The following is a 26,730-nucleotide window of genomic DNA, read 5'->3' as shown; positions in this document are numbered from 1 at the left end:
GTCGATTAAATAAGTACCATTTACACACTGGGGTCGATGTAATTGACTTAATCCCCTACACACAAGCTGCCCTTATGGCTAGAATTGGAAATTATTATTATTATCATAACATAATGTATTGATCTAGTACTGAGCTTAATATAATTGACTAGCACACCTGCCTCTCAAAATTGCTGGCCCCGTGTGTGGGTGTGGGTGTATGTGTGTACATGTATATTTATATAAATACATCTATATATACATATATATATTTATTCATATTCATGTGTGTGTCTATTACACAGAAGTGTACCACTCTGTTTTATAATAATTTGTTTGTGCGGGTGGCACATAAAAGACACCATTTTGAGTGTGGCCGTTGCCAGTACCGCCTGACTGGCCCTCGTGCGGGTGACATGTAAAAGCACCCACTACACTCTCTGAGTGGTTGGTGTTAGGAAGGGCATCCAGCTGTAGAAACTGCCAAATTAGATTGGAGCCTGGTGTTGCCATCTGGTTTCACCAGTCCTCAGTCAAATCGTCCAACCCATGCTAGCATGGAAAGCGGACGTTAAACGATGATGATGATGATGATATATATATATACACACACACACACACACACACACACACACACACACACACACACACACATGAGGAAGCAAAAATCTAAAGTAGATTTTTCATACAAATAGTATAATTTTTATTAAATCTAAAACTCCTAACAAATGCTATGTTCAACTCAAATGTAGAAAATGTGTCTCTTTTAGTGCCAAACCAGCTATTGTAATCTTTTGAATATTGGTTGACATACTTTGAAACATAACTCAGCTGTCAAATGGTGAAAAGAATGAAGATTACATAGTCACAGCTGGAAAGTTATTTTTTTAATAATGATATATCTCTTCATATGACTGACTTGGGAGCAAACAACTGTAATGAGGGAGCTTCCTCAGGGTAACATGATTTGTATGAATATATATATACATTTGTGTGTGTGTGTCTGTAAACACAGAGGTCTTTTGCACAGATTTTGTGAAGCAAATTCCATGCACAAGCTATCAGTGAACATTATTAGAAAAAAAAGACAGTTCAAGGTGCCATGAAAGATCAACCAGGAACCATGAGGCCGCAAGGCAAATTCACTTTCCACAGCCATTATTTGCACATATCTATGTATTTTAATATTATATTATATGTTTATGCATATATGTATGAATGTATATATGTGAGAGTGTGTGTGTGTGTCTGCGTATGTATATATATATATGCATATATATGTATGTATGTGTGTATATATATATATATATATATATATATATATATATATATATTATATTCACTGAATTTGGTGGCATAAAAGATGTACTGGTATATTAATATCACTCCAATTTCTGCAGCACATATCCAGGAAAAACAGTATCAAAGACAAAATTAGCTTATAGGAAACCCAACTTTACATATAAGACCCAGGGTCATTTTTTGGAGACATTTTTTGAGGAAAAACTGCATCTTATATGCCATCAAATATGGTGTTTTAAATATAATTGTGTGTGTATGTGTGTGTGTGTGTGTGTGTGTGTGTGCACGCACGCACGTACGTGTGTGTATAGACATCCAAGAATCTATAAGTCAGAAAAGATATGCACTTGTATATTTGCCAATAGAGTGGGCATATTAATCAAAGTGTACAGTATTATATATCCATTATAGCTGGTCTTACCAATCAGTTTTGCACTGGGGGTTCACCAGGGTGTTGGATGATAGCCCAATTATGTAATCTTGCATTCTTCAAAGATGACAGTTATGGAATGAAATATGGCGACTGCTCTCTATTGTTGGAGGTGAACAGACACATCTTGTTTGTGCTTTCTGTGAAAAAGATGATGAAACCACACAAAGGTTAAGAGTTATGTCCTTTGGTACCAAGGGACATAACTCTTAACTTAACCCGTACATGGTTCATTTCATCATCTTTTTCACTGCAACTATAAACTAGATGTGTCTGTTCACCTCCAACAATAGAGAGCAGTCACCATATTTCATTCCATAACTGCCATCTCTGAAGAGCACAAGGTTACATAATCAGGTTGTTACCCAACATTCTATTGAACCCCTAGTCTGAAACTGATTGGTAAGATCAACTGTAATGGACATAAAATATTGTGCACTTCAATTAATATATAGATTTGAGGTTAAGTCAAAAATTATACAGCACTCTTGTTTCTTTAATTTATTAAAACAAAAGCACAGCTAGATCATTTTTTTTACATAATCTCCTTGCCTCTTTATGCACTTCTTCCAGCAGTCCACAAACTTGATTACTCCATTGGGAAAGGTTTTCACCTGGTTGCACAGCCATTTATGCACCACTTTCTGTGCTTCTTCTTCCATAGCAAATTCACAAAGAATGTTTGAGCAGTCCAAAGAAGTCATAGATCTGGATTCATTGTAACAGCAATTTGAAACCCAAGTTTTCAATGGTTTCAGTGGTGTTGGTGGACCTATGTGGGCATGCATTATCAAAGCAATAAGGGCACTTGCTTTGTCAACAGACCTTGGCATTTGATGCAAATTTTTGGTTTCAGTTTGTTGGCCAGCATTTCACTGTAACATACATTGGTGAATGTAGATGCCTTTTCCAGGAACATTACAAATGATTAAAAAATACAAGAAGGTGGGTCACATGATGTTGTTAGAGTAAGATTGGTTGTCCACGCTCACTTGTGTGTATATATATATGTATGTATATATATGTGTGTGTATCCATTTTGGAATAGTGGATCTCAAAGCACATAAAGCTATAAATAATAGGATGTAAATATTGGGTCGAAAAATATCCTTTTTAAATAGAAAAAATCAAAGGTTGCTCATGGGATATGAATCCACATTGCTTGTAGAAATGACAGACATTCTATCCAATACTTAAATGCTATTATTTATAGTTTTATGTGCTTCAAGATCCACTTTTCTAAAAAAGAATTATTTCATGTTCTTTCAAATGTTTATAGATTCTTATGATGTCAACAATATGTATGTCTGTATTCTATGCACATATGCATGTGCATGTGCATGTATGTATATCTTTGCATCTGTATTTGTCTCGTCCATTTCTTGATAACTGGCCCTGTAACTTTGCAGTTCAGCTAAAGAGATGATAAGATAAGTGCCAGACTTTAAAAATATGTAGCAAACTTATAAAATAAATACTGTGGCTGATTCATTCAATAACAATGATTGAAACAAATAAAAGATAAAATACAAAGATATGTGGTGTATATTTAGATTTGTTAATTTGCTTATCTACATTTAGATGTTTATTGTTAATATTGATGCTGTTGTGATTGTGGCTAAAAAGCAATTTATCCTAACACTACAGTTTTCTTTTAAACACTAATATGAAAATAGGAGACAAAGACTAAAAACTGTACAGATGCATCTATTGAACCCCTCCTCCACTGTTCCCTTTGTCTCTAGATGTGAGATAAAAGTTTTCACCACACCCAGAATGCAATACTGTTTAACTTAGGAAGCTTTGTTGTAGTGGACTCCAGCACTGGTCTAGTTGAGTCATTACATTGATCAAAATGTGTGTTAAATATTTCAGATTTTAATGGAATGGTCATTTTCAGAATGTCCTATGGAAAGAATTATAATTTATCAGCTGTAGAACAATGAAGGGACCTTGTTACAGCACAGACACATGCACAAAAAAAGTTATTATATTCATTCTTCTGGCAATTAGCTGGAGTATATTTTTGTACAATACCAACTACCTAACTAAAATATATATAAATTACGCAATTCAATCTTGATCTCGGCAACAGTGTTAAAATGGCAACCTTTGAGCTACATTTTCATCTTAGGAAAGAGATGGGAGTCCACAGATGCTAAATCTGGTGAATAGGGCAGGTGCAGAAGTGATATCATGTTGTCTTTGGCGAGAAACCTATGAGTGAGGAGAACTCGGTGATAGGGTGCATTGTTGTCATGAAGAATCCCATCTTTCATGTTCCACATATCTGGTTGCTTTTGCGGAATGCCCTCACTCAAATGCTTCAAAATTTTATTGACTGTCCTCCAATGATTCTCATGTACAAGCTGATGAATTTTCCCCACATTTCTGGGGCTGACACTTGTGGCACATCTTCCAGGGAAGTTCTGCTTTTGAAGTGCCCATGCTACTCAAAACATTACATATGACCCATTGTAAGCTTGCTGAAGCATACTCAATGTCTTTGTAGCAGACTTCCCAAGTTTAATGCAAGGTTTCACATTGGCACTTTGTTCCAACTTCCTATCCATGACAACAATCGCAAACTACAGCATATATTTGATCACAAAAACACAAATTTCACAACTTGCGAAGAAAACATAGTGGTGTCATTTAGCACACTGCCTCATGAAGGTCACTGCTTGCTCTCACTGCACACGCAACCATTTACTGCCATTTGTTGGTGTGCTACAGAACTGGTAGAGAACTTTTTGATACCACTTTTGTTATGCAAATTATACGTTGTTCAATTTATAATAGCGATTTGTAACTGTTATGCAAATTGTGCTAGGATTCGAATGACTTCTCTTGATATAAAGAACATGCGCATTTGACAGGAAAGGAGGAGAGTGAACGGTCATTTGGAATAACGTACGTTGAGTCAAGACTATCGTGGATGACACTATAAGACGCCTTTCTATTTAGGACTATGACTAGAAATTAGTTTCTTTGAACCAGGATTTACTGGTTATACATTACAATCAAAGAAACTAATTTCTGAAAATACACAATTGGAAAAAGTTGCTGAACAGTCTATAGAGGGTCTATAGGGGGTGTTCGTAGATGTTCAGTGAACCGGTCGGCCAGTCGGCAGCCCGTCTGAGCAACATAGAGTTTATTGCAGAGATTACATCTGATGCAATAGATAAGGCTGGAAGAAGTACAGGAGAAGGAGTTTCTAATGTGGAAGATGTGCTGGTTGGATGTAGTGAGGGAGGTGGTGTTGGTGATGAAAGGACAGGTGTGGCAGGGAGATCTAGAGTAAGGGAAGGATCCAGACTGGGTTGGGATGGAAGAGGGGAAGGTACTACGGACCAGTAGATCGCGTAGGTTACAGGCGCATTTAAAGGAGGGCAAAGATGGGTTGGGGAAAATGGGGCAGGTGGTGGGATCAAGATGGAGACCATGGAAAGCCCGTGGGATCCTCCAACGAATGGGTAGGGTGGAGGGTGGAAAAGGAGGGGAAGGGTATGTGGTTGGGGGATCAGTCTGGGAAGGAGAGAGGGTGGTAGTACGAGCGATTGGACGAGCACAGAAAAGGATAGTTTGGACGACGGGGGATGCATATCCTCGATGTATGAACAGGCGGGCCAGGTACTGGGACTGGGTTTCAAAATCCTGAGAGGGGAGGTCAATGGTGAGAGAGATATCTAGGAAGTTTACAGAGGTGTCGGAGATGGTAGAGGTAAATTGGAGAGAAGGGTCAAAGTTAGAGATGAAAGTGGAGAGTTGTTCATGGGAGAGGAAGGTGGCACTTATTCAATCGTCTATGTAGCTCTGGGGTCGGTCAGGAGAATTGGAAGAATACTTGGGCATCAATGTAACCAACAAATAGGTTGGCGAAATTGGGGTCCATTCTCATTCCCATAGCGACGCCAGACAATTATTGTTAAAAAAATTCCCCCGCGAACGTCAAGTGAGGACAAGTTCTGCCAGACGGAGAAGGGTGGAGGTGCTGTATGTGGGGTCGGGGCGATGGTCGGGGAAGTATTGGGAGACTAAGAAACCGTCGTTGTGGAGGATCACTGTGTATAGGGATTTGATGTCCAAGGTGAAGAGGAAGCATGAAGGAATTGAAAAGATGAAGGGCGTGATTGGTGTCATGTATATGGGATGGGAGGCTAGTAACTAAAGGGGACAGGATGAGGTCCAAGATATTTAGAGATGAATTCTGTGGAGCAATTGCAGGCCGAGGAGTGAGCATTTGGCAGCAGACAAGGGAAGGTCAAGTGGTATAGTGACTACAGTGCATGGGAGTAGGGTGGTGGAGGGAGTGAGGTCGTTAGAGGAGGTGTGAGTGGGGGAAGGTTGCAATTGATAGGTGAGTCGGGGATAGGGGTGAGAATGTCCGGGTGGGGGCGTGTAGAGGTGTGGATGGTTCAGGGGTAGGGGTAGGGGTGGGAATGTCTGGGTGGGAGCGTGTGAGTTGTGGAGGGTGCAAGACTCCAATAGAGTAAGAAAGACATATATCAGAATGACAGGCAACTCATTCAAGGAAAGACACACAGCATGTAGCATCATTCAGAGACCAAAAAAAAAAAAAGGACATATGGCATCTTTATTCAATACGATATGGACATTGAAAAAAGGAGGAGTAAGTAACCCCCAGATAACATGAAACATTATTACTGAAGCCAGAAAATATAGGGAACAGGGTACCAAATGTGAGCTTTGCATTACTGAAAAGCTCAACATCATCCAATAAAAAGATAACATCTTAAACATTAGGGATAAAATCTTCTCTCTTTACATGCATAAGCAATATTTCACACTCTGACATTTCAAAGAGGAATCACCATCTACTCCGCTGATCCAACCAGGATAGGTTTTTTTTTTTTTTTTTTCTGAACATAAACATTAAATGTACGCATCATACGAACTCCACACATAGAAGACACATCCCTCAGTACACAAATATACAATCATTATACATACCGAGGACATTACATAATATAAACAAACTTCTCATTCAGCACAATTTTTTCCAAAAGTCAAACCCAAAGGAGATAATCATCCAAGAGTCGCAACCCTCTTGATTTCTTGTCTTTTGTTTACCAAAGGCTTTGTGACTTCCCGAGTTTTAATCCAAAATGGAGATGAACACCAACTTTTCTATGTGACTGGCTTGAAGAACTGTTGAGATATTTTCTTAACATGAAAGCAATGGTAGCCTTAATACACAAATAGTCTTTATCCACCAATGCGATGCTGAGTACTCATTCTCTTTGTTTGATATTTATATATGCATACGTACATATAAAATATGTGTATGCTTCTTAATGTTGGTCAACTAGCTTTGGCTTATTTATGTCTTCTTAACTTAGCAATTTAGCAAAAGGGGATTAAGTACCAGACTTAAAATAATTACTGGGGTCAAGTTGTTCAACTAAACTCTTTATGGCAGTACCCCAGCATGTCTATAGTTCAATAACTAAAATAAGGTAAAGAATATGTGTGTATGTATGTATAATGATTGTTTCTTATTTAGGCACAAGTCTAGCAATTTTTGAGAGGAGGGTGTTAGTCAATATTTTCGTCTACATTACTTGACTCATACTGACCCCAAAGGAGAATAATCAAAGTTGCTTTTGACAGGATTTGAATACAGAATATAAAAAGCCAGAAAAAAAACTGCATCCAACTTTTACTACTTATATTGGCTGAATTCTGCTTTAAGCACCCCATATAATGCCTCATAGCTTTTATTTTTGGGGAATTTACAAAAACTTTTTGTGAATTTGTGTTCTACACATGGAAATTCACACAATTATGCAAAAGTAAAAAAAAAACTTTTTGTGTGTGATTTAAGAGCTATTTAGCTTTTATTTTTAGCACATCTCATGACCACCTGATACCCTCATTTGTTTGTCATTCTGATATTTTTCAATATCTTTCTCCCCATAAGATTAAGCAAAAAATTTGGATTGTCCATATTTTAAACTGAATTTTTAACAAAAAATTTTTTAAATTAAAAAGAAAATCTTTTTTCATATTTGTATGAATTCCCATGTGTAGAATACAAATTTGTAAACATTTTCTGAAAATTCAAAAAAGTTATGAGGGAGTTATATGGCGTGCTTAAAGCAAAATTCTATCCATATATTAAATATTGCCATAAATTGTTACACCAACAAATAATTACTAAAAACTAAGAAGTCTTTGATGCAAAAACTATGATTATTGAAAAGCAAAAAACACAAAAGTATCAAACAAAACATCAGCCTCTTTCTGCCTTGACTAACCTTGAGTGATAAGAAAAAGGTAGATCATTATTTGAATTTATATTCTCATTGTCAGAGGAACAATTTTGAATTTCTTATTAGTGATTGAATTGAAATTACATATTGAAGTAAATATCTACTTAATGAACCACACACATTTTGCAGTGCTGTAATATTTGACTCATATTTCCAAAGTAAAAATGTGTGCATATAAACTTCATTTATATATTGCCTTGTTTATTTAAGTTCTCTCTTTTGTACATTATATCTAAATCTTATTTCCAGCTTTTTTCTCAGTTCAACTGTACCTTGTTATTCATGCATGCTAATATTACACATTCAATGGAGAATGCTTGCTTCATCTCTTTCAAGTCTTTACAAATCATCTGCATTCAAGGTACACATTTTAATACCTTAGAGCATACACAGGCATCATATAATGTACTTGAGAATGAACCATTTTGTAGAATTTTCAGGCCAATCATCTCCAATGTTAATTTAGATAGTTTCTGCAACCTGATTAACATTGGCATGATCCTTCCAAGCATCAGAGAGAATTTATAGTGTATATTCTAACTATGAAATACTTCTGTGCATCTGTTCACTGTCAGCTTGCTTGTGATGGTGGTATCCCTCCTGTGCATCCACAGTTTACACTTGGTACGCCATACAAAATTTCAACTTGCTCTTTTTCTGGATACTGAGCATGGTCATTTTCTTCACAGTAACAGGGTACCACTCCATTTCTAACTTGCTAAATTTACTTTGAGGCCTCTTAATTTTTTTTTTTGCTTCTAGGTCTGCAATGTTGTTGCTAAATCTTCTACAGATTCAGTATATAAAAATTCCCATGGGTAGCTAGTCTTAATTAAATTCCTCTGCTTTGACTTGGAATATTAAAAGAGAGTTGAAAACTGTGCACTGACAGCCCCCTATCTACATCTCTCTCAAGCCATTCATGAACCCAAGATTTCATTAATAGCCATTGAACTATATGTAGAATGGGGAACCCCTGGTAAATGCCTGCTTCAGGTTGACAAATGCCAGATATAGTGGTTTGCACCTACTAAAGTACCACTTTTACAACTGTCTTATGAAAAGAGGATCAATGGCATCTCTTTTTACCATAAGGCTGAATTGCAACTCATCCAAGTTAATTCTGTTCCTAATCAGTTTGTTCTATAACTCTTTTAGTAAAAGTGGTCCATCAATTTGATGTTTCTGTAATTACCTCATTCTAGTGCATTTCATTTGCCTTAGTAGCAGTTGACAGTAATACTGCTTTGCCAATCACTGACACCTCCTTGATTATGTGAATGACTAACATGTGACTTTTGTTCTTAGAGAACATAACTCCCATTTATATATTCATTTCACTTGTGTCAGTGCTGCTTTCAACTTAAATGACTGAGGCCTTTATTGGATCTACATGTGGTAAGCTTTCTCTCTCATATGTATACTCCTCAGTCAACCTCCTGTAATTGCATCTTCCATTTTAGCAGCAGTAAAAGCAAGTGTACCTACCATTATCATTCTGAACATATTTACCTGAATGCCTATTTTCTTTTGCAACCTAGATTACTCCATGCCTCTGATTGTCATGATATAGAATATGTGGATATAGAATATGTGGAGACCTCAGTTTCTTCCTTTGCTAAGTATATCTGATGTTTAGCTACTTGATGGTGCTGCCCCTTTTCTTCTTGTCTGTCTAAGAGTTGTCTCTTAGCTTTAATAGTTTTATTTACAGTACTATTTCACCACCATGTCACTTTCCATATGGTTGGAACTTTACAAACAGTTAGAGAACTTGTAGTTTGTCTTAAAGAAATTTCCAGTTATTTTTATCTCTTTCTCTTTCTTGTCACATGTAATACTGGAGCAGCTATGTCCATATCTAGATGCAGCAACTGGTCAAATATAGCTCAGCCTGAATTGAAATTCTTTTTGGTTACAGGTACCCACTAATTTCAGTAAAATAAGTTTGCAAAATTTCAGTTATAGATCAAGAAAAAGCACTCAATTAAGATTGAGTATCACAAAAGAAAGTTCTTCAGTGACGGGTAGAGAGACTGGGTTAGAAGTTTTCAAGTGCACATGACTCCATTACTGTTCTGACAAGAAAGTTGTGGGGTTGAATCATTATCATTGTCAGTTAACATCTGTTTTCCATGTTGGAATGAGTTGGATGGTTGACAGGATCCAGCAAGCTGCAGGGCCACACCAAATGCCACTGTCAGTTTTGACATGTATTCTACAGTTATATGCCCTTCCTAATGCCAACCACTTTACAATGTGTACTGAGTGCTTTTTTCATATCACCAGTACTATTGAGGTTACCAAGTAAGTTGCAAGATAGAAAAGAACAAGAAAAGCACCCCATGACTAAGTGTGTGTGTGGGAGGGAGGGCAACTTTATGTCAGGTGCTGAGAAGCTAATAATAGATCAACAAGAACAGGTGTCATGCTACAGAGGAGATACATGTCTAAGCCACATTATAAGGGTAGGTAGTAGGGATTGGGAAGATGAAAATAAAGAAAGATTGTAATGACGGTGTGCCAGAGCAAATCTCAAGGTAGGTCTGAGGATAGGAGAGGATATGGTCAGTTGATGAAGGGAAGGTGAAGGGTGAGTAATTTCATAAGGATGTGAGGAGAAAGTAACGGATGGTTAGAGAGGGGATAAAAGAAGATGAAAGGAATGATGTGCAAGAGCAGAGATGCAATTGGTGGGAAATATCAGAGAGGGGGAAGGGTAAGAGAGATAACAGTGACTCAGGAAGGAGGATAAATAAGGCAGGGAGATGATGTGCAAAGTGTAGGAGCAATGGAGAGGGTAATGTGGGGGCATATAAGGGTGTATATAGCGAACGTGGCATGATGGTGGATATGAGAGTGTATTGAGAATAACAGTAGATATGTAAGCTGGAAAAGAGAGAAAGGGAAAAAAAGGGAAGGAAGGTTCTAGAGGGAGATGAGACGGCTGGCAGTGCAAAATAAATATGTGCTGATTTTGCTCTCAAATGATTTCAGCTGCCTTAGATGGAGTGATGAGGGGACAGGGTGTTAGAGGAATGAGGTGAAAGGTAATACTTGACAGGGCAGAATGGGTTAGAAGAGTGATTTTAGGATGGTCATTTTTACTGTGATGGATGAGTCTCCTCAACACTCCTTTGTCATCTCCTCTGTGAGACTCAGCATGTTGAGGTCCTCCTTTCACTCCTCTATCCAATGTCTTCCTGTGCTTCCACTTTTTTATGCAGATATCCTCATCCATACACATCACACGACCAAATCAGATTCTGACCAAGTAAAGGAAAGTGAGAAAGAATTCTTTGCAGTGCTATGGATCCTGGTGGAGGTGAGGGGTTAGCTTCATGCTAAGGGACAAAGGGATTAAACAATAAGAGGAGAGGTGAGAGTAAGTTCTTGATGAGGATGTGAATGACTACTTGCATCTAGAAAGGGAAGGAGAGTGAGAGAAAGAGAAAATGGTCAGCAGCTGCTGCAAGAGATAGATTATAATTTTGGTACAAAGCTCACATTCTAGAAAATGTCAAAAATACACACTTGCTGGCCTGGAATTAAAAAACTATAATAATTGTATGGAAACAGGATGAAATCTACTAGACAGATGTTGTATGCATGAAAGAAAGTTAGGAATAAATCTATTTAAATTTGGTAAATGGAACAAAAGATATAATTTTCTAGAGAGAGAAGAGGTATACAGTAAATGGTCTATATTTGTGGAAATGGATCCACATTATTGCTTATAAATTCAATGAAATTCTGACAAAAATTTTACAAATTTGGGTTTACCAAAAACAACTGTAAGCAACAACAGGCTCCAATTCAAACCAAGTGAATTTGAGAATTAGTACAAAGTCAGAGGCATGGAACATTTGACAAAGAGAACATTAGGAAATAATTCCTTTCACGTACATCTAATGAGCGTCTGAAAAAGTGGTTTAGATTTGCAAAGGAATTATGAAAAAAGGCTAAATCTGATGGGAAGGCAATACCTGGAGCGTTAACTGAATTTCTAAAACATCAGTTAAGAATGGACCCATTTAGATATGGCATATAGTACTAAAGATATAATTTTCTTGAGAGAGTTAAGGTATACAGCAAATGTCCTATATTTGATGCATACCTCAATAACCAGGACAGAGATGACACCAAAACAATAATTGGTTAAGCAATGAATACCCAACAACCTGCCCTGAAAGAGCAACAACAGCACACATAGTACTGTGTAGTGTATATATGCAAATCTTTGTGTGGTTATAAGGTTATAAAGAAACAACAAAGAATTAGAAAATTTATTTATTTACGACAGAAATAATAACTTTGTAATAATGAACCGTTTATAAATCCTATAATTATTTCTCTGAAATCCTTGAAGAACTTCCTGTACAAGATGCGTTATTCATTCACAAAAGTCACTTTGTTTTCAAGGAACTTTCTTTATTATTTAGGGCTGCTGAGTGGCTTCTCTTTTTCTTTTGCTGGGTTAACTGGAAATGTTGCCAAGTAATGATTTACAATTGGTCAATAATGTTTTACAAATGATGAGTTCTTGACTCGAGAACCTTAATCAGTACAATAGGAGTACACTTCCAAGATGTGCGTCCAAGGTTAACAGGTTCCCCCGCTGCAGCCTGACTGGTGCTGCCATCACCACCGTAGCTATTGTCTTTCATTTTAGTCACTGGTGACGATGTTGTACATTTGGAGACAGTTGTCCTGCTTGTTTTTGAAGGCTGCCGCTGGTAGGCACATTGGATATCAAATTTGTAAACCCCACTGTGGTAAAATAAGAGATGGCACTCATGGCTGATACTGTTACCTTGGGCCAGCTAAACATGGAAACCAAAAATTTTTTTAAATGTATTAAAACAAACATACAAACAAATAAACTAATGAAATAAATTTGAAAAGAATGAAGTAGTAATATCATTTAATTATTTTAAAATTGATATAATTAATTTCAAACATCCTCACATTGGTACAGGTATGTCCATGCATGTTTTGCTAAAAGGTTTACTTTTCAACTATGTAGTTTCAGATTCAATTCCAACATGTGGCACCTTAAATCAGTGTCTTCTTCTATAGTATCAGACTGATCGAGGTTTTGAGTACAACTTGTAGTCTGAAACTTTACAGCAGCCATCATGTGGTTCATCACATTGGACTTCTACTATAGCCTTGAATCACCAATGCCTTTAGGGGAAATTGTGACAAAAGTCCTTTGTTTGTGAGTATGTTTTTTTATATTTACACTAGTATTGCATTCCTCTTAGTTCTGTAACTTAGTGATTCAAGAGATAAAGATCAACTAAAATCTTTGAAGGTAGTGTCTCACCAGAGCCACAGATCAATCAGTGAAAGAACATGCTTTAAATATCCACCTGAATGCCTAAAGCAATGCACCAGGAGAACAATGGTAGATCCAGAGAATGAATTGTAAGTGAATGTTAGTATTTAGTGTTGGAGTGTGGAGTTGGTATGATCAGGGGGTCTTCAGGACTGAAGAAATGAAATTTTCTGTGCTGACCCCAATTTTGCCCTGTGTTTTGGGTAAAATACTACCAAGAGCAAAACATAGAGATGAGAAACAATAGAGTCAACAGAAGGAAGTGATGTGGAACGAGAAGGATAAGGTAGAGGTGAGGTGACAACAGATAGAGGTAAGGTAGATCAGCAGGATCAATTGATAGACATGAGATAGAACAGATAAAGTGAGGGTTGACAGGGATAAAAATTGAAGATCGAAGAGAATAGAAAGAGGTGAGAGATAACAGGAAGCAATAGAGATAAGGTGGAACAGAGACAATAGAAGTAAGGGATAACAGAGGTAATAGATAGAAGTGAGGAATAACAAATGTAACAGATAAAGGTGTGGGCAAAAGAGACATTCATAGAAGTGAGGGACAACAGAAACAATAAAATGAAGTAAGGCAGAGTTAATTGAAGTGTTGATGCAAGAAATTTGGACATTTGGGAAAGAAAAGGAAAACGAATGTGTACCTTGTCAATCTTCAGTGATCTGATACCAATAATAGAACTTTGCTGCTCTGTACTATACCATGAACTACCACAGCCAAGATCTTGATAACAACTGATATTTAGTTCAGCTTGGTAGGCATCCACTGAAACACAAGCATATATTTTATATGTACATACATATATATGTATACATATATATAAAGAAATTAGAAGAACAAAAGAATAAGAAATCATGTCATGAACTTCATTAGCTTACAGCTGTTTCTGCTATAAGATGCAATAAAGTTGAATGTTTGTGTATCACTTTAGAACTTCATCGGAGTTTCAAATACAAAATGCAATTTTACTTGGGAAAACATTTATATATATATATACATATATATATATATATATATATATATATATATATATATATATATATATACACACACACACACACAGGAAAGCATTTCCAATGAAAAAGCATAAACATATGAAGGAAATGAATTCAAGAGTTTGAGGGGGACAAGCATCTCCCAGGCAATAATCTAATAGCTCTGTGTCGGCAAGACTTGAAAAATATAGAGAAAAAAGTGAAAGGGGTACAGTGAAATTACTGTGAGGAGTGGAATATCCAACGTTTCAGATTCAATCCTTCGTCAGAAGTAGAGAAAAAGAGAAAAATGTTGAGAGGATGTAAACTGTTTGACTTTTCCACTTTTTCTCTACACCCTGATGAAGGATTGAATCTGAAATGTTGGATATTCTACTCCTCATGGCAAGTTCACTGTACCCCTTTCACTTTTTTCTCTCTATATATGTATACCTATGTATGTATATAAGTATGTACTTATGTAAGTTAGCATATTTATATGTTCCTACTAGCAGTATAACCCGACGTTGTCCGGGTGTGACTTATTACGCTATCTACGATAAGTCTTGCTAGGTGAAAATCAACTAAAAAAGAAAGCGTTACAATGAAAAAACCCTTATGATGTAAATATGTTCATAATTCAAAAGACGATGAAATTAATAGGGAAAGTCTGAAGGCTGTTTTGCTTAACATTATTAAGCGTACGTAAATTTCATCCATCTAATTGGCTATACAAATGCTTGTGCAAAACAACTTTTTGCGCTGCCCTGATTATACATAGCAGGGTAATCCCTTTTAGCAGGAGCTAGGACGGCAATTTCTGATGAAGCAATTGGTGGCAATCTGTTGCTACACAGTTTTGCCAGAATTCTATCAGAATTCTATCAGATGTTGATGCACCATTTTGCATTACGTTCAAAGTATCTTCTGGAATGTGGTGAATTGCTACAGTCTGTTGCTGTCATTTTAAACCGGTTGCTTTCTTTCCCCAGCAAACTCTCTTCTTTGGAGGCATAATCTATGTATATATTAAACAGAACAAAAGATATAATAGATGGCAGGGTCGGTAATTTTAACATTTCTGTAATTTTTCAGATCAACACCCGCACGATTACCACACCCTAACCCAAAAACCCTAAACCTAACCCTAACACTAAAACCCTAACCCTGACCCTAAAACCGTAACCATAACACTAACCCTAATCCTAACCCCAACCGTAACCCTATCCCTACACCCTAACCGTAACCCTAAAACCCTAACCCTGACCCTAAAACTCCAACCCTAACACCCTAGTGAAAATCGTGGTATATTTACCAAATATTGACGAACATAAGTTATATTGTAGTCAATGATTGTGAGTACAGGTAGAAGGGAAGAAATATAAAAGTTGCTAGAAACAACAGCCAAATCTCCCTTAAATCACACAAAGTAAACGGAATTTTAAAAATCTAATTTCTGCACTGGAAAGTTCACATTGAAAAAATTCCATTAATGTAAAAATTTTAAAATTCCATTTACTTTGTGTGATTTAAGGGAGATTTGGCTGTTTCTAGCAACTTTTATATTTCTTCCCTTCGACTTGTACCGGCGTTCTTACACATCGATCACGAGCTCAACGTATAATATAGAGAGTAAGAGTAAAAAAGAGAGAGAGAAAGTGATACATAAACCCTAACCCTAACACCCTAGTGAAAATCGTGGTATATTTACCAAACATTGACGAACATGAGTTATATTGTAGTGAATGTTTTGTGAGAGAGAAGAGGGAGAGAGGGGGAGAAAGGAATAGAGAACGGGAGCAATGAAGAGAGAGAAAGAGAGGAAGGGAGACGGAAGACAGTTATAAAATAGCAATGCGTGCGCGTTTTTATATTAGAAAGACACAGAAAGTAAATCTTATATCTATAATGTTGATGTGTGTATGTGTTTATGTGTATATTGTTGTCACAGATCACATATGTGTGGTTGTGTGTGTTTTTATGTATCTATGTTATGAAAAATATGTTAGAGGTAGAGGGATAGAAGAAAACTATTAAATGAGAGAGAGAAAGAAGTAAGAGTGAAAAGGTCTTAAACCAAGTTAATCTATGACTTTGTATGTATCACTTTCTCTCTCTCTCTCCCTCTTTTACTCTTACTCTCTATATTATATGTTGAGCGTGTGATCGATGTGTAAGAACGCCGGTACAGGTTGAAGGGAAGAAATATAAAAGTTGCTAGAAACAACAGCCAAATCTCCCTTAAATCACACAAAGTAAACAGAATTTTAAAAATCTAATTACTGCACTGGAAAGTTCAGATCGAGAAAATTTCATTGATGTAAAAAATTTTTACGAAAAAGTGGAAAATGTGAATTTCTATAAACTTTTAAAAAGGCTTCACACAGACACACAACTTCAGCTTTATATATTAAGATAAGATGAATCTGAGTGTGTATATATATATATATATACATATATATATATATATATATATATATATATATATATATATGTATGTATGTATATATTCAAAAAAGGATAAAAATCTTTTACAAGAATTTTATCAGGAAGCCAGTGTGTAAAAATTCATAAGGGAAATTTCTATTCCCAAGAATATGATTATGCGTTTATATAAGGGCATTACTACAGAATAATGCCACACACTAGACTTCCCAAATAAACACATTTAGTACCGAATGCGCGCATTCGGTACTAAATGTGTTTATTTGGGAAGTCTAATGTGTGGAATTATTCTGTAGTAATGCCCTTATATCGGTACTAAATGTATTTATTTGGGAAGTCTAGTGTGTGGCATTATTCTGTAGTAATGCCCTTATATAAATATGTATGTATATATATATTTCACTTGTTAAGGCTATCTCTACAGGTTTTCTATAGAAATTATAACCAGTACTGATTTTGTTATGATATTTCATATCTGAGATGCCTGATGTAAACAACAATAAGATCAAAGATGAAAAATGGTTAATGGGTGTATATGCCATATTTCAGGAGTTTTTGCTCCTGCATCAACACCCATCCAACCCATTAATCATTTACAAACACATTGCTTAGATAGCCACAAGTCATTAATATGTACACACTTGCTTCCAGAAATGTGTTAAATATGTAAAATTGGTATATCCAAAAATGTTACACCACTACATTTAGCAGCTATCTAAGCAATGTGTTTGTGGATGATTACTGGGTTGAATAGGTGCTGACGAAGGAGCAAAAACTCCCCAAAAATGGTATATATATATATATAACCATAACCCACTTTTCATCTTCGATCTCATTGTTATTTGCATCAGGCATCTCGGATACAAAACACTATAAGAAAATCAGCAATGGCTATAATTTCTATAGAAAATCCATAGAGATAATCTTAACAAGTGATGTAATAGCACTGCTAACACAGTAGAACACAATATTAACTTCTAAAAAAGTTTAATATACTTTGTAGTATATTATGGTTGCATAATTAAATACAGTGTCTCTGCAGGTCATTAATATATATAACCAATTGCCGTGCTTGATTGCTAAATCCATAAGATTTTTATTCTCTCTCTGTTTATTTTCTCTTATTCCTTTATGCTGAAGAGCATTGGCTTGAAACATAGAAAACTTTCTCACTTTCCTGAACATCAAACTGCTTGTTGTTCATATACCAGTTTTCATCTTTTGTTTTTCTGTAAATTTCAACTATATATATATATATATATATATATATATATATATATATGCATATAGGAAGGGCACCAGTGCATCCAGCCATATAAATCATGCCAGAACAGACAATGGAGCCTGGTGTGGCCTCACCAGGTCTGGTCAACCTGTCCAACCCATCCCAGCATGGAAAATGGATGCTAAATGACGATTATGATGATGATGGTATATATGTGTGTGTATTTTGAAATACATATTTCTTATATGTTTATGTGGTGTTTTTCCATATATACAGGGTGTCCCAAAATTAAGGCAACCAAATAAATCAATAAATGTGATAAGGTATTATGAAAATTATATATCATTATAAAAGCTGAGTTTGTCTTCTGAAGAAGGAATTTTTATATTTCGAAATATTATATCAGACTATGGATGATTAAATTATAACAGTTATTATAATCCATTGCTATTATTATAATGCTTTGTTGTGCCATTCAAAACACATTATTATTATTATTTATTATTTTTTACAAACAATATACAATGCTTCAAGTGAACTACAATACTCTCCTATATATATATGCATGTTAATTGTTAACAAGGGAAAAATACACACATCTATTTATATATATATATATATATATATATATATATATATATATATATATATATATATATATATATACACACATACACACAAAAAGGGAAAAAAAAATAGACAGAAAGGGCATATAAACAGCAATTGTGTTCATGGGCATGGAAAATTCAAAGAATAAGAATGTCCTGATAATGTGTGGTGTATCTAAGATGAGAGTGGAGAGGTAGATGAGAAGGACTGCGCATATAAGGAAAGACACATCATGCTAAATATTAAGTTGAGACTTTAAATGAGAAGGTGGACAGGAAATTGGTTAAAAGCTACTTTTCATATATTCAACTAATCAAACACACACATAGACAGACAGACAGAAAGACATTAAACCCAACCGATAGACAAAACTATATTCTAAATATATAAATGAAAACAGACATTATACATACCAATAAATATATGCATATGTGGATGGTTTAACTGAATTGCAAGAAAAACAGGTCAACTAATTTTACCCTTCTTATACATTTGCTTGAGAAGAGTTGATCAAAGTTTACTTGAACTACAAAAAACATCAAACTTACCATTGTCGGCATTCATCATGGTAATATGTAGGCTGGTTAACTCTCCAACTGTGACCTGGGGTACGTTGGTCACATCAAAAAACTGGGAGTTCACAACCACAGCTAAAAATACAGAACAAAGCAAAATATAAATTTCTCACAAGAAACACACATCTTAAAGGGAGTACACAATGAGAATGTTGATTTCCCTGAATGGAATTAACAGCTTATGTAAAGTGAGGTGACTACAACCAAGAATCAAAATAGATCTGTTACCTTACTAGCAGCTTAGACTTTTATCTTTTACTTGTTTCAGTCATTAGGCTGCAGCCATGCTGGGCCACTGCCTTGAAAACTTTTTAGTTGAACAAATTGACCCCAGTACTTATTTTTTTTGAAAGCCTGATACTTATTATATCAATCTCTTTTGCCAAACAGCTAAGTTACGGGAACATAAACACACCAACACTAGTTGTCAAGTGGTGGTGGGGGACAAACATAGACACAAAAACACACATGAATATATATGATAACAGTTTCCATCTACCAAATCCACACACAAAGTTTTGGTCAGCCCAAGGCTATAGTAGAAGAAATTAGCCTAAGTTACCACAGAGTAGAACTGGACCCAGAACCATGTGGTTAGGAAGCAAACTTCTTACCACACAGCTGCTTAACAAATATTAAAAAAAACCCATAGTTGTCAGTCAGAAATGAATATGGTCTGGTAGTAAGTAAGATCCTTTTACTACTTGTTTTAGGAGTCATGAGAAGACATAGACATCTTCTTGGCCACCCATCACATTAATCAGAGAAACATTGAGGATGTGACATCTGGAGAGGAAAGGGGATTCACCAGCATTCAGCAAGTACTCATTTTTAGCTGAGTAAACTGGAATAATATGAAAAGTGTCAAATCCACAACCTAATGATCATGAGCCTAATATTAATACACTTTACATGAACGAGTTTTTCTTTCAGAGGTGCAACAATTTAGAGTAACAGAAAATGAGATTACAAGATATTCTGCAAGTGGCATCAAGATGAACAGTGTTACAACTGGAAATCAGATCTCAATAAAGAAGTTGATCAAGATGAAAGTATAGGAGTCTAAAACATAAGAACCAAATAATGGAAGTAATACAGAGTTAGGGAAAGGGCAAGTTAGGACAAGGCCAGGCATTGATGGAGCAGACATATGATCAAAGATGATGGCCTCATCTTCTTCTTTTTGTTAGACATATGCACAAGCATGGTTGTGTGGTAAGAAGCTTGATTCCTAACCACATGGTTCTGGATTCAGTCCCACTGCAAGTGTCTTCTACTATAGCCTCAGGCCAACCAAAGCCTTGTTTGGTAGATAGAAACTGAAAGAAGCCTGTTGTATATGTGTATATATGTGTCTAAATGTGTATGTCTTTGTGTCTCTGTTTGTCTCCCACTGCTGCTTTATAGCCAGTGTTGGTGTGTTTACATTTCCGTAACCTAACGGTTCAGCAAAGTAGATCGATAGAATAAGTACCAGGCTGAGAAAAAAGTACAGGAGTCAATTCATTCGACTAAAAATTCTTTTAAGTGGTGTCCCAGCATGGCTACAGTCTAATGAGGGAAATAAGTAAGAAATAAAAGATACTGTATCTTGGTTTTTACTTTTAGCAGACCGAGTAACCACAAAGATGCTTTCCTGCTGGCTTCATTTCAAGTTGTTGCTACTGTTTAGTCCCACGACATACATTAGCCAACATGTCGCTTTTTTTATAAGACAGTTGAGTGTAATGTGAGAGAAATTTAGCTTCTAATTCTAATAGGCTAAACGTCTACATAGAAGCCTCCAGCTTAGCGTGAGAAAGTGACATTGACCAATATGTGTAATACATGCAGCAACTGCACAAAATGGACATCTTGGTTATCATTGTTTAGCTCCGAGCTAGCTTAGTCAAAAACGACCTAAGGCTAAAACCTAAGGTCAAAGACATGCCAGCTGTGACTGACCTGTCATTTTAGAGAAATGTAGGACTATATTATTTAAAGTGTTCCGAACTCTATGATTTGAGGGTGGTTTGGCTGCTACTTCTGTTAGGTTAAGTGACCGTGATTGATAGTGGTAGTAGTTATGATTGATCATTGTAGTGGTGGTAGTGATAATGATTTCTCAAACTATGTATCATATAGAAATACAGAAAAAAGTGAACGAGAAAGAAAGAGAGAGAGAGAGAGTACTTACTCCATTTGATAGGACTGAGCTTCATCAAGTTCATCTGTGATGTGCCCCACACTATGTTATCAAGAGAGACTTTTCCAGTAGCACTCACAGCTGGCTGGGTACAACAGTTAAGGTACATCCATATGTCACAAATATATTATAGCACCAGAAAAATATGCCATGGTATTGCCCCATTATCAATTAACCTAACCCCTTGTGTTTTTATACATACATATTAAAAACCCTGTTTCAAATCATGCTTTAATGACTGATTTTGGGGACCAGATATCCAGAAACCTAGAATGTCATTTTAATACATTGCTTCAGGTGTAATTTATTTTTCTTCTGCTCTGTTGTCAGTCCATTCACATCATGGATGATCTATAAGAAATAGAAATTGACCCCAGTACACTGACTGGTGTTTTATTGACCCCAGAATGATAAAAGACAAAGCTGACCTTGACAAGATTTAAATCCAGAATGGAAAGGGTCATGATTAAATAATCTCTGGGCATTTTGTTCAATATTGTAACAATTTTGATAATCCATCCTTGTCAGAAGGAATAGGTATCAGATCATCTGGGAAAGTTAGCTGAGACAGATTAACATTCTATTCAGAGTAATACTTTAATCTGTTAAACCCTATGAACCTGGAGCAAAACAGTGATCTTAATGGTTAGGCATTTGAAACATGGTTTAAAGTAGAGATTTTTAATTTGGATACTATAGCAAGGTGCTAGGGGTTTCACAATAGGATACTAAGCATGTTATTAGCGATTGCACTGCAAAAGATGAAAAATACAACATAAAAACAAGGTAAAATTAAACAGAGTTAGTATTAGTTTGATGCTCAAGAAATGAGAAAAAAAGGAAGGAAATATTTTTAATGTTTCAAGTATACATTTTTTTTCTGAAAGATAGGATAGAGATGGTGTGAAACTAGAGAACATTAAAAACACTTCCTTCTTTTTCCCCATTTCCCGAGTGCCAAACTTATACCAGCTCTGTACTTATTTTTTATTTCGTCTTTGTGTTGCATTTTTCATCCTTTACATACTATAACTACAGTCCATGTTAACTCTACAAAGCAGTGCTACCATAATTAACTATAACAATCATTGCTACCATGATTAACTACAACAAAAGTGATATCATAATTATAACAATTAGTGATAGCATAATTAACTATAGCAATCAAAGCTACCTTAATTGAAAATAACAATCAGTGCTAACTATAACAATTAATGATACCATAATTATAACAACTAGCAGTACCAAGGGAATTTCCATAACCATCTCCCCACTCAGGAATGATATGTCAAAAATTTCCTTCATAATCCTTTGAGGAAATCTTTATTCTCTTTAGTGATCTTTTTTCTTCTAAACTGTTTTCATATTCTGGCAAAAATATTCTTGCCCATTATCATCGTTCATATTTTGCTTTCTTTTTTGATTAACAATTCTCATGTTTGTCCTATTAGCTTCAGCTTCATCATCAGTTGTGTGACACCTTCTGGATCCATTTCTTGAATTTATTTCATTCCTTCTCTCATCATTCCCGATTCTCTTCTCTTTATTCTTCTTAATTCTTATTTCTTCTCTTTGCACTTTCTCCAATCCTTCCCAGTATCTTTTCTGACTCTCTCAATTCAATTCTCACCGTCATGTTCTATGATCATTGACTACCATAACACAGTTTAAGTAACAAAAAAATTTAAGAAGCACTTAATATTATATAGTTGGTAACACCCATAGCCAAGATATACTATTACACATCTTTTATGAAGAAAGTTAATATGGAGGTTATTAATATATAGATAAGAGGACAAATGTTCAGTTTCCACAAGAATAACTTGTTCTAAGACATGTATTAAATCATCAGATTTAATACATGAGAGAGAGAGAAGGTCAAACAAATGTTACTGGTACATGCACACATACGCACATGAATGTGAGTGACATGTGCATATATACAGATAGGACTACAACTGAAAAGTGTGTGTGTGTGTTTATATTTGTGCTCTTTCACAGTCTCAAGCCACACTTGTCATGTCTGTCAAAAATTGCCTGCCCACTTCACATCTTCAAAGACATATGAAATAAGAAATTCCTTACTTGAAAAATAGGTAAGGGTTAGTGACAGTAAGGACATCTGGCTGTAAAACAAGGTTTCAATAATATATTCATGTAACCTATTCTTATATAGAAAGACAGATGTAAAACAAATGAATTATATATCTTGAGATTCAAAAAATTATCATTAGTCAATGAGCTAATATAGCTTTTTCTTCTCTGGATAATTATTTTTCATAAAATATTTGATATTCACTGCATTATATTAACACTAACTTAACTTATTTTTCAAGTGGCTGGCATCTTTGAATAATTAATCTGAATTTATCTTTAAATATGCTCTTTTTCCATATCTGCTTCTGTATGATACTGTAAATCTACTAAATGATTCTCTTATTACTAGAGTGACAAGTACAGAGAAATCTATGTTTTGCTAAAGAGTTTTAAAAAGATTTAAACATGTTCAGAGTTGTCCCCTATGTTTGCTGGAATGAATGATAATAATAACAGTACCTTCCCCCACTATGTACATATATGTCTAATTAGATATTTAATGCTCTCATTATATTAAATATCAACTTAGCTATTATTTTTTCCTGTCAATGGCCCCTCAAAGTAAATATCCTCAATGATTTATTTTTTAAATATAGATTATTAGTGCCTGAGGGAGCTAATATGTTCACTGAAAAAATTAGAGTGCTCAGAGTGAGCCCTGCCAGATAACATGAAAAGCATGGAATGATTCTTACATTCCTTACTGATGATCTAATGACACCAAGTTCCAGAATACAATAACAGACAAGACAGCTTATGTGAGAATTCAGCATTCAACTATACTGGAGCTGATAACGTTCACTTCTACAGACTCAACACCTCAGATTTACAGACAGTCTAGAGAAGAATGTAGGATTCTGTAATATTCATGCCTTTGCTAATGACATTGATGTGATTGAAAACACCCATCTCCAGACTCCATTAGAACCCATCAATACCTGCAACAGATCCAATACATCAAAACACCCATCCACTCCCATACAAGCCAATGAAGGAGATTCTATGTGGTTACTCAAATTGCTAAAAATAACAACTAAAGCAATTCACATCAAACCTTACTCTCTTTAAGAATGACACATTGAATAATTGGGCTTGTTGTGAGTAGATCACAGGTCTTCTGATTTATAACTGACTTGGGGATAAACAATAAACAAATCCCCTCCCTGCTTATTATCATCTAGTGAGCCATAGCCATCAAGGACTACTGACACCTTTCACTGCAAGGTTTTAGTCTGTGAGGTGCCATTAAACAAACAGATGCAACTAATTTTCAGTTGAGTGAATTGAATCATTATGAAATGAGGTTCCTTGCCCAAGAACACTGTGCTGCCTGGTCTGAGAGCCAAGAGTCAAGCTTGACCATTAGATTGCTTGCCCTTACGTTTCATTAATATACTAATTGACATTCATGCTCTACAGCAGACCTGCCCCCCTCCCCCTACACAGACTGCACTCTCAGTTCTCTTCTTCAAGGATACAATTGACCACCTAATGTCAATACAATTGAAAATGTACATTTTCCATACATCGACAGGTTCAATAACCACAGGACACACAACATCACATGTAGTAGCTTTCTTCACCACACACTGGTCATCCTGTTCAGGTAAGTGACATCTTGTGAATGGAATGCCTATTCTGCAAGAATTATCATACAACAGAGTAAAATATCATTATCATCATCATAATTGCTATTTTAACAATATTAAAATAGATATTATCATCATATAAACGTGTAAAGAAGTGAGGCAGGTGATCAAAATGACTACAGTATACTACTGGAACTTATTTTACATCAATTCTGGAAGGAGGAAAGATAGAAGTTAACCTAAATGAGTACATATAGCAGTAGACTGGCATAATCATATCATATCACAGTATTTTGGTTATGGCTCTTAACATTCAGAATGTAAATCCTGCTGAGGTTAACTTTAGCATTTCATCTATCCAGGATCACTGAAATAAAGTAGCAATCAAGTACTGGTGTCAATTAAAGGTTTCTATAAGCAGTAGTTCTTAACTTTGGCAGCATTACCCATTGGCGGTGTTTGTGAGCTCACAAGGTGGAAGCAAATGTCAAGGAGAATGTTATGGGGGTGCTGAGTATTCTTGGAAATAGAATATCTAAACCAAGCACAATAATTTTTATTGCAAATAGATTTCAAAAAATTCTTTATCCGTTAGAATTACAATACAAGTGGGACATTGTGTTATCAGTGATCAGAAATGCAACTGATGATCTTCCAAGGTCCAATGTTTACAGTTTGCTTCTTTTCCATCTGAATTTGTAAACATAACTTTGCTAATGAATATTATTAATAAAAATTGAAGGAAAACAAGCAAATGTTTTAATTTACCATTTGAACATTAATTTTCAACTCTTTTGTAAATACTTTTTTTTTTATGTATTATAAACATTCATCATTAATAAATTATTTATTTTATATAATTAAATACAAAATTATTCATTGTCATTTGTTTTCAGTTACTACCAATTTTAACCCATGGAAATGAATAAGTTGCTTGCTTGCTGCTGTTTCAGGCTCTTGCTTGATAAGGCTGGGGTCATCCTGGGTTAGTGGTCCCAGAGACATCATCATGCGTAGAGCCAACCATGTCCACCAGTGCTCTCCATTGCTAGAAGTCACATTCCAGCCCCTCTGCATCCTCCAAGGTGATGTGGAGCCTCTGAAGATCATCCCCTATTACATCCAGCTATCTGGTGTGGAGCCTGCCATAAGGCCTCTTCCAGCTCATAGCTGCTGCGTCAAATGAGAGTAAAGCCCTGGTAGGATGATCAAGTGGGTGACAGAGGACATGTCCATACCAGCGCAAGCAATGGATAGCTATGAGGTGGGTGACTGCAGGCTGATGTGTGTGTGCATGCAGTTCTTTGTTGGAAGTGTGATGTTATCATCTGATGTTCACAGAGCTCTCTCATCAAAGCCATCGATCCTCTTAGCCAGGATCTTTGAGAGGGGTCACATTTCTGCTCCATGACTAATCAAAACAGAAAATGCCAGCAATATCCAATCATATGAATGTTTGTAAAACACAATTCAGTAAAAAGTGGTGCTGGGCTACAAAAGGTTGAGTCTTACCAGATGTGAATGAGATTTATAAGACTATCACCAGATCGGATTTGAATTTTGAATGTAAAGAGACATAACACTACAAGTCATTTTGAACATTACTCTACATATTCTGCTACTCCAATAACATTGCTAGTATTAGATATTCTTTTGATTTATATTTCAAG

The 26,730-nt window shown here is 35.7% G+C and overlaps 1 protein-coding gene across 1 annotated transcript in view; it reads right to left on the bottom strand.

The window, feature by feature from the left end:
- Window positions 1-12,285: 12,285 nt before the first annotated feature.
- LOC106882859 (trafficking protein particle complex subunit 9) overlaps window positions 12,286-26,730 on the bottom strand; it is a 108,399-nt gene continuing 93,954 nt past the window's right edge. Inside the window, exons 20-24 of the mRNA XM_014933664.3 lie at window positions 24,950-25,109; window positions 21,366-21,459; window positions 19,163-19,264; window positions 14,005-14,126; window positions 12,286-12,833 (exon numbers count right to left, since the gene is read on the bottom strand). Coding sequence (XP_014789150.1) covers window positions 12,537-12,833; window positions 14,005-14,126; window positions 19,163-19,264; window positions 21,366-21,459; window positions 24,950-25,109 — 775 coding nt within the window. The 3' untranslated portion in view covers window positions 12,286-12,536. The remainder of the gene's footprint in view (window positions 12,834-14,004; window positions 14,127-19,162; window positions 19,265-21,365; window positions 21,460-24,949; window positions 25,110-26,730) is intronic.

This window comes from Octopus bimaculoides, chromosome 25, assembly GCF_046866305.1.
Source record: "Octopus bimaculoides isolate indiv1 chromosome 25, ASM4686630v1, whole genome shotgun sequence".
NCBI classification, from domain to species: domain Eukaryota; kingdom Metazoa; phylum Mollusca; class Cephalopoda; order Octopoda; family Octopodidae; genus Octopus; species Octopus bimaculoides.
The sequence above is the reverse complement of the archived record's forward strand: the minus strand, read 5'-3'. Positions and strand labels throughout refer to the sequence as shown.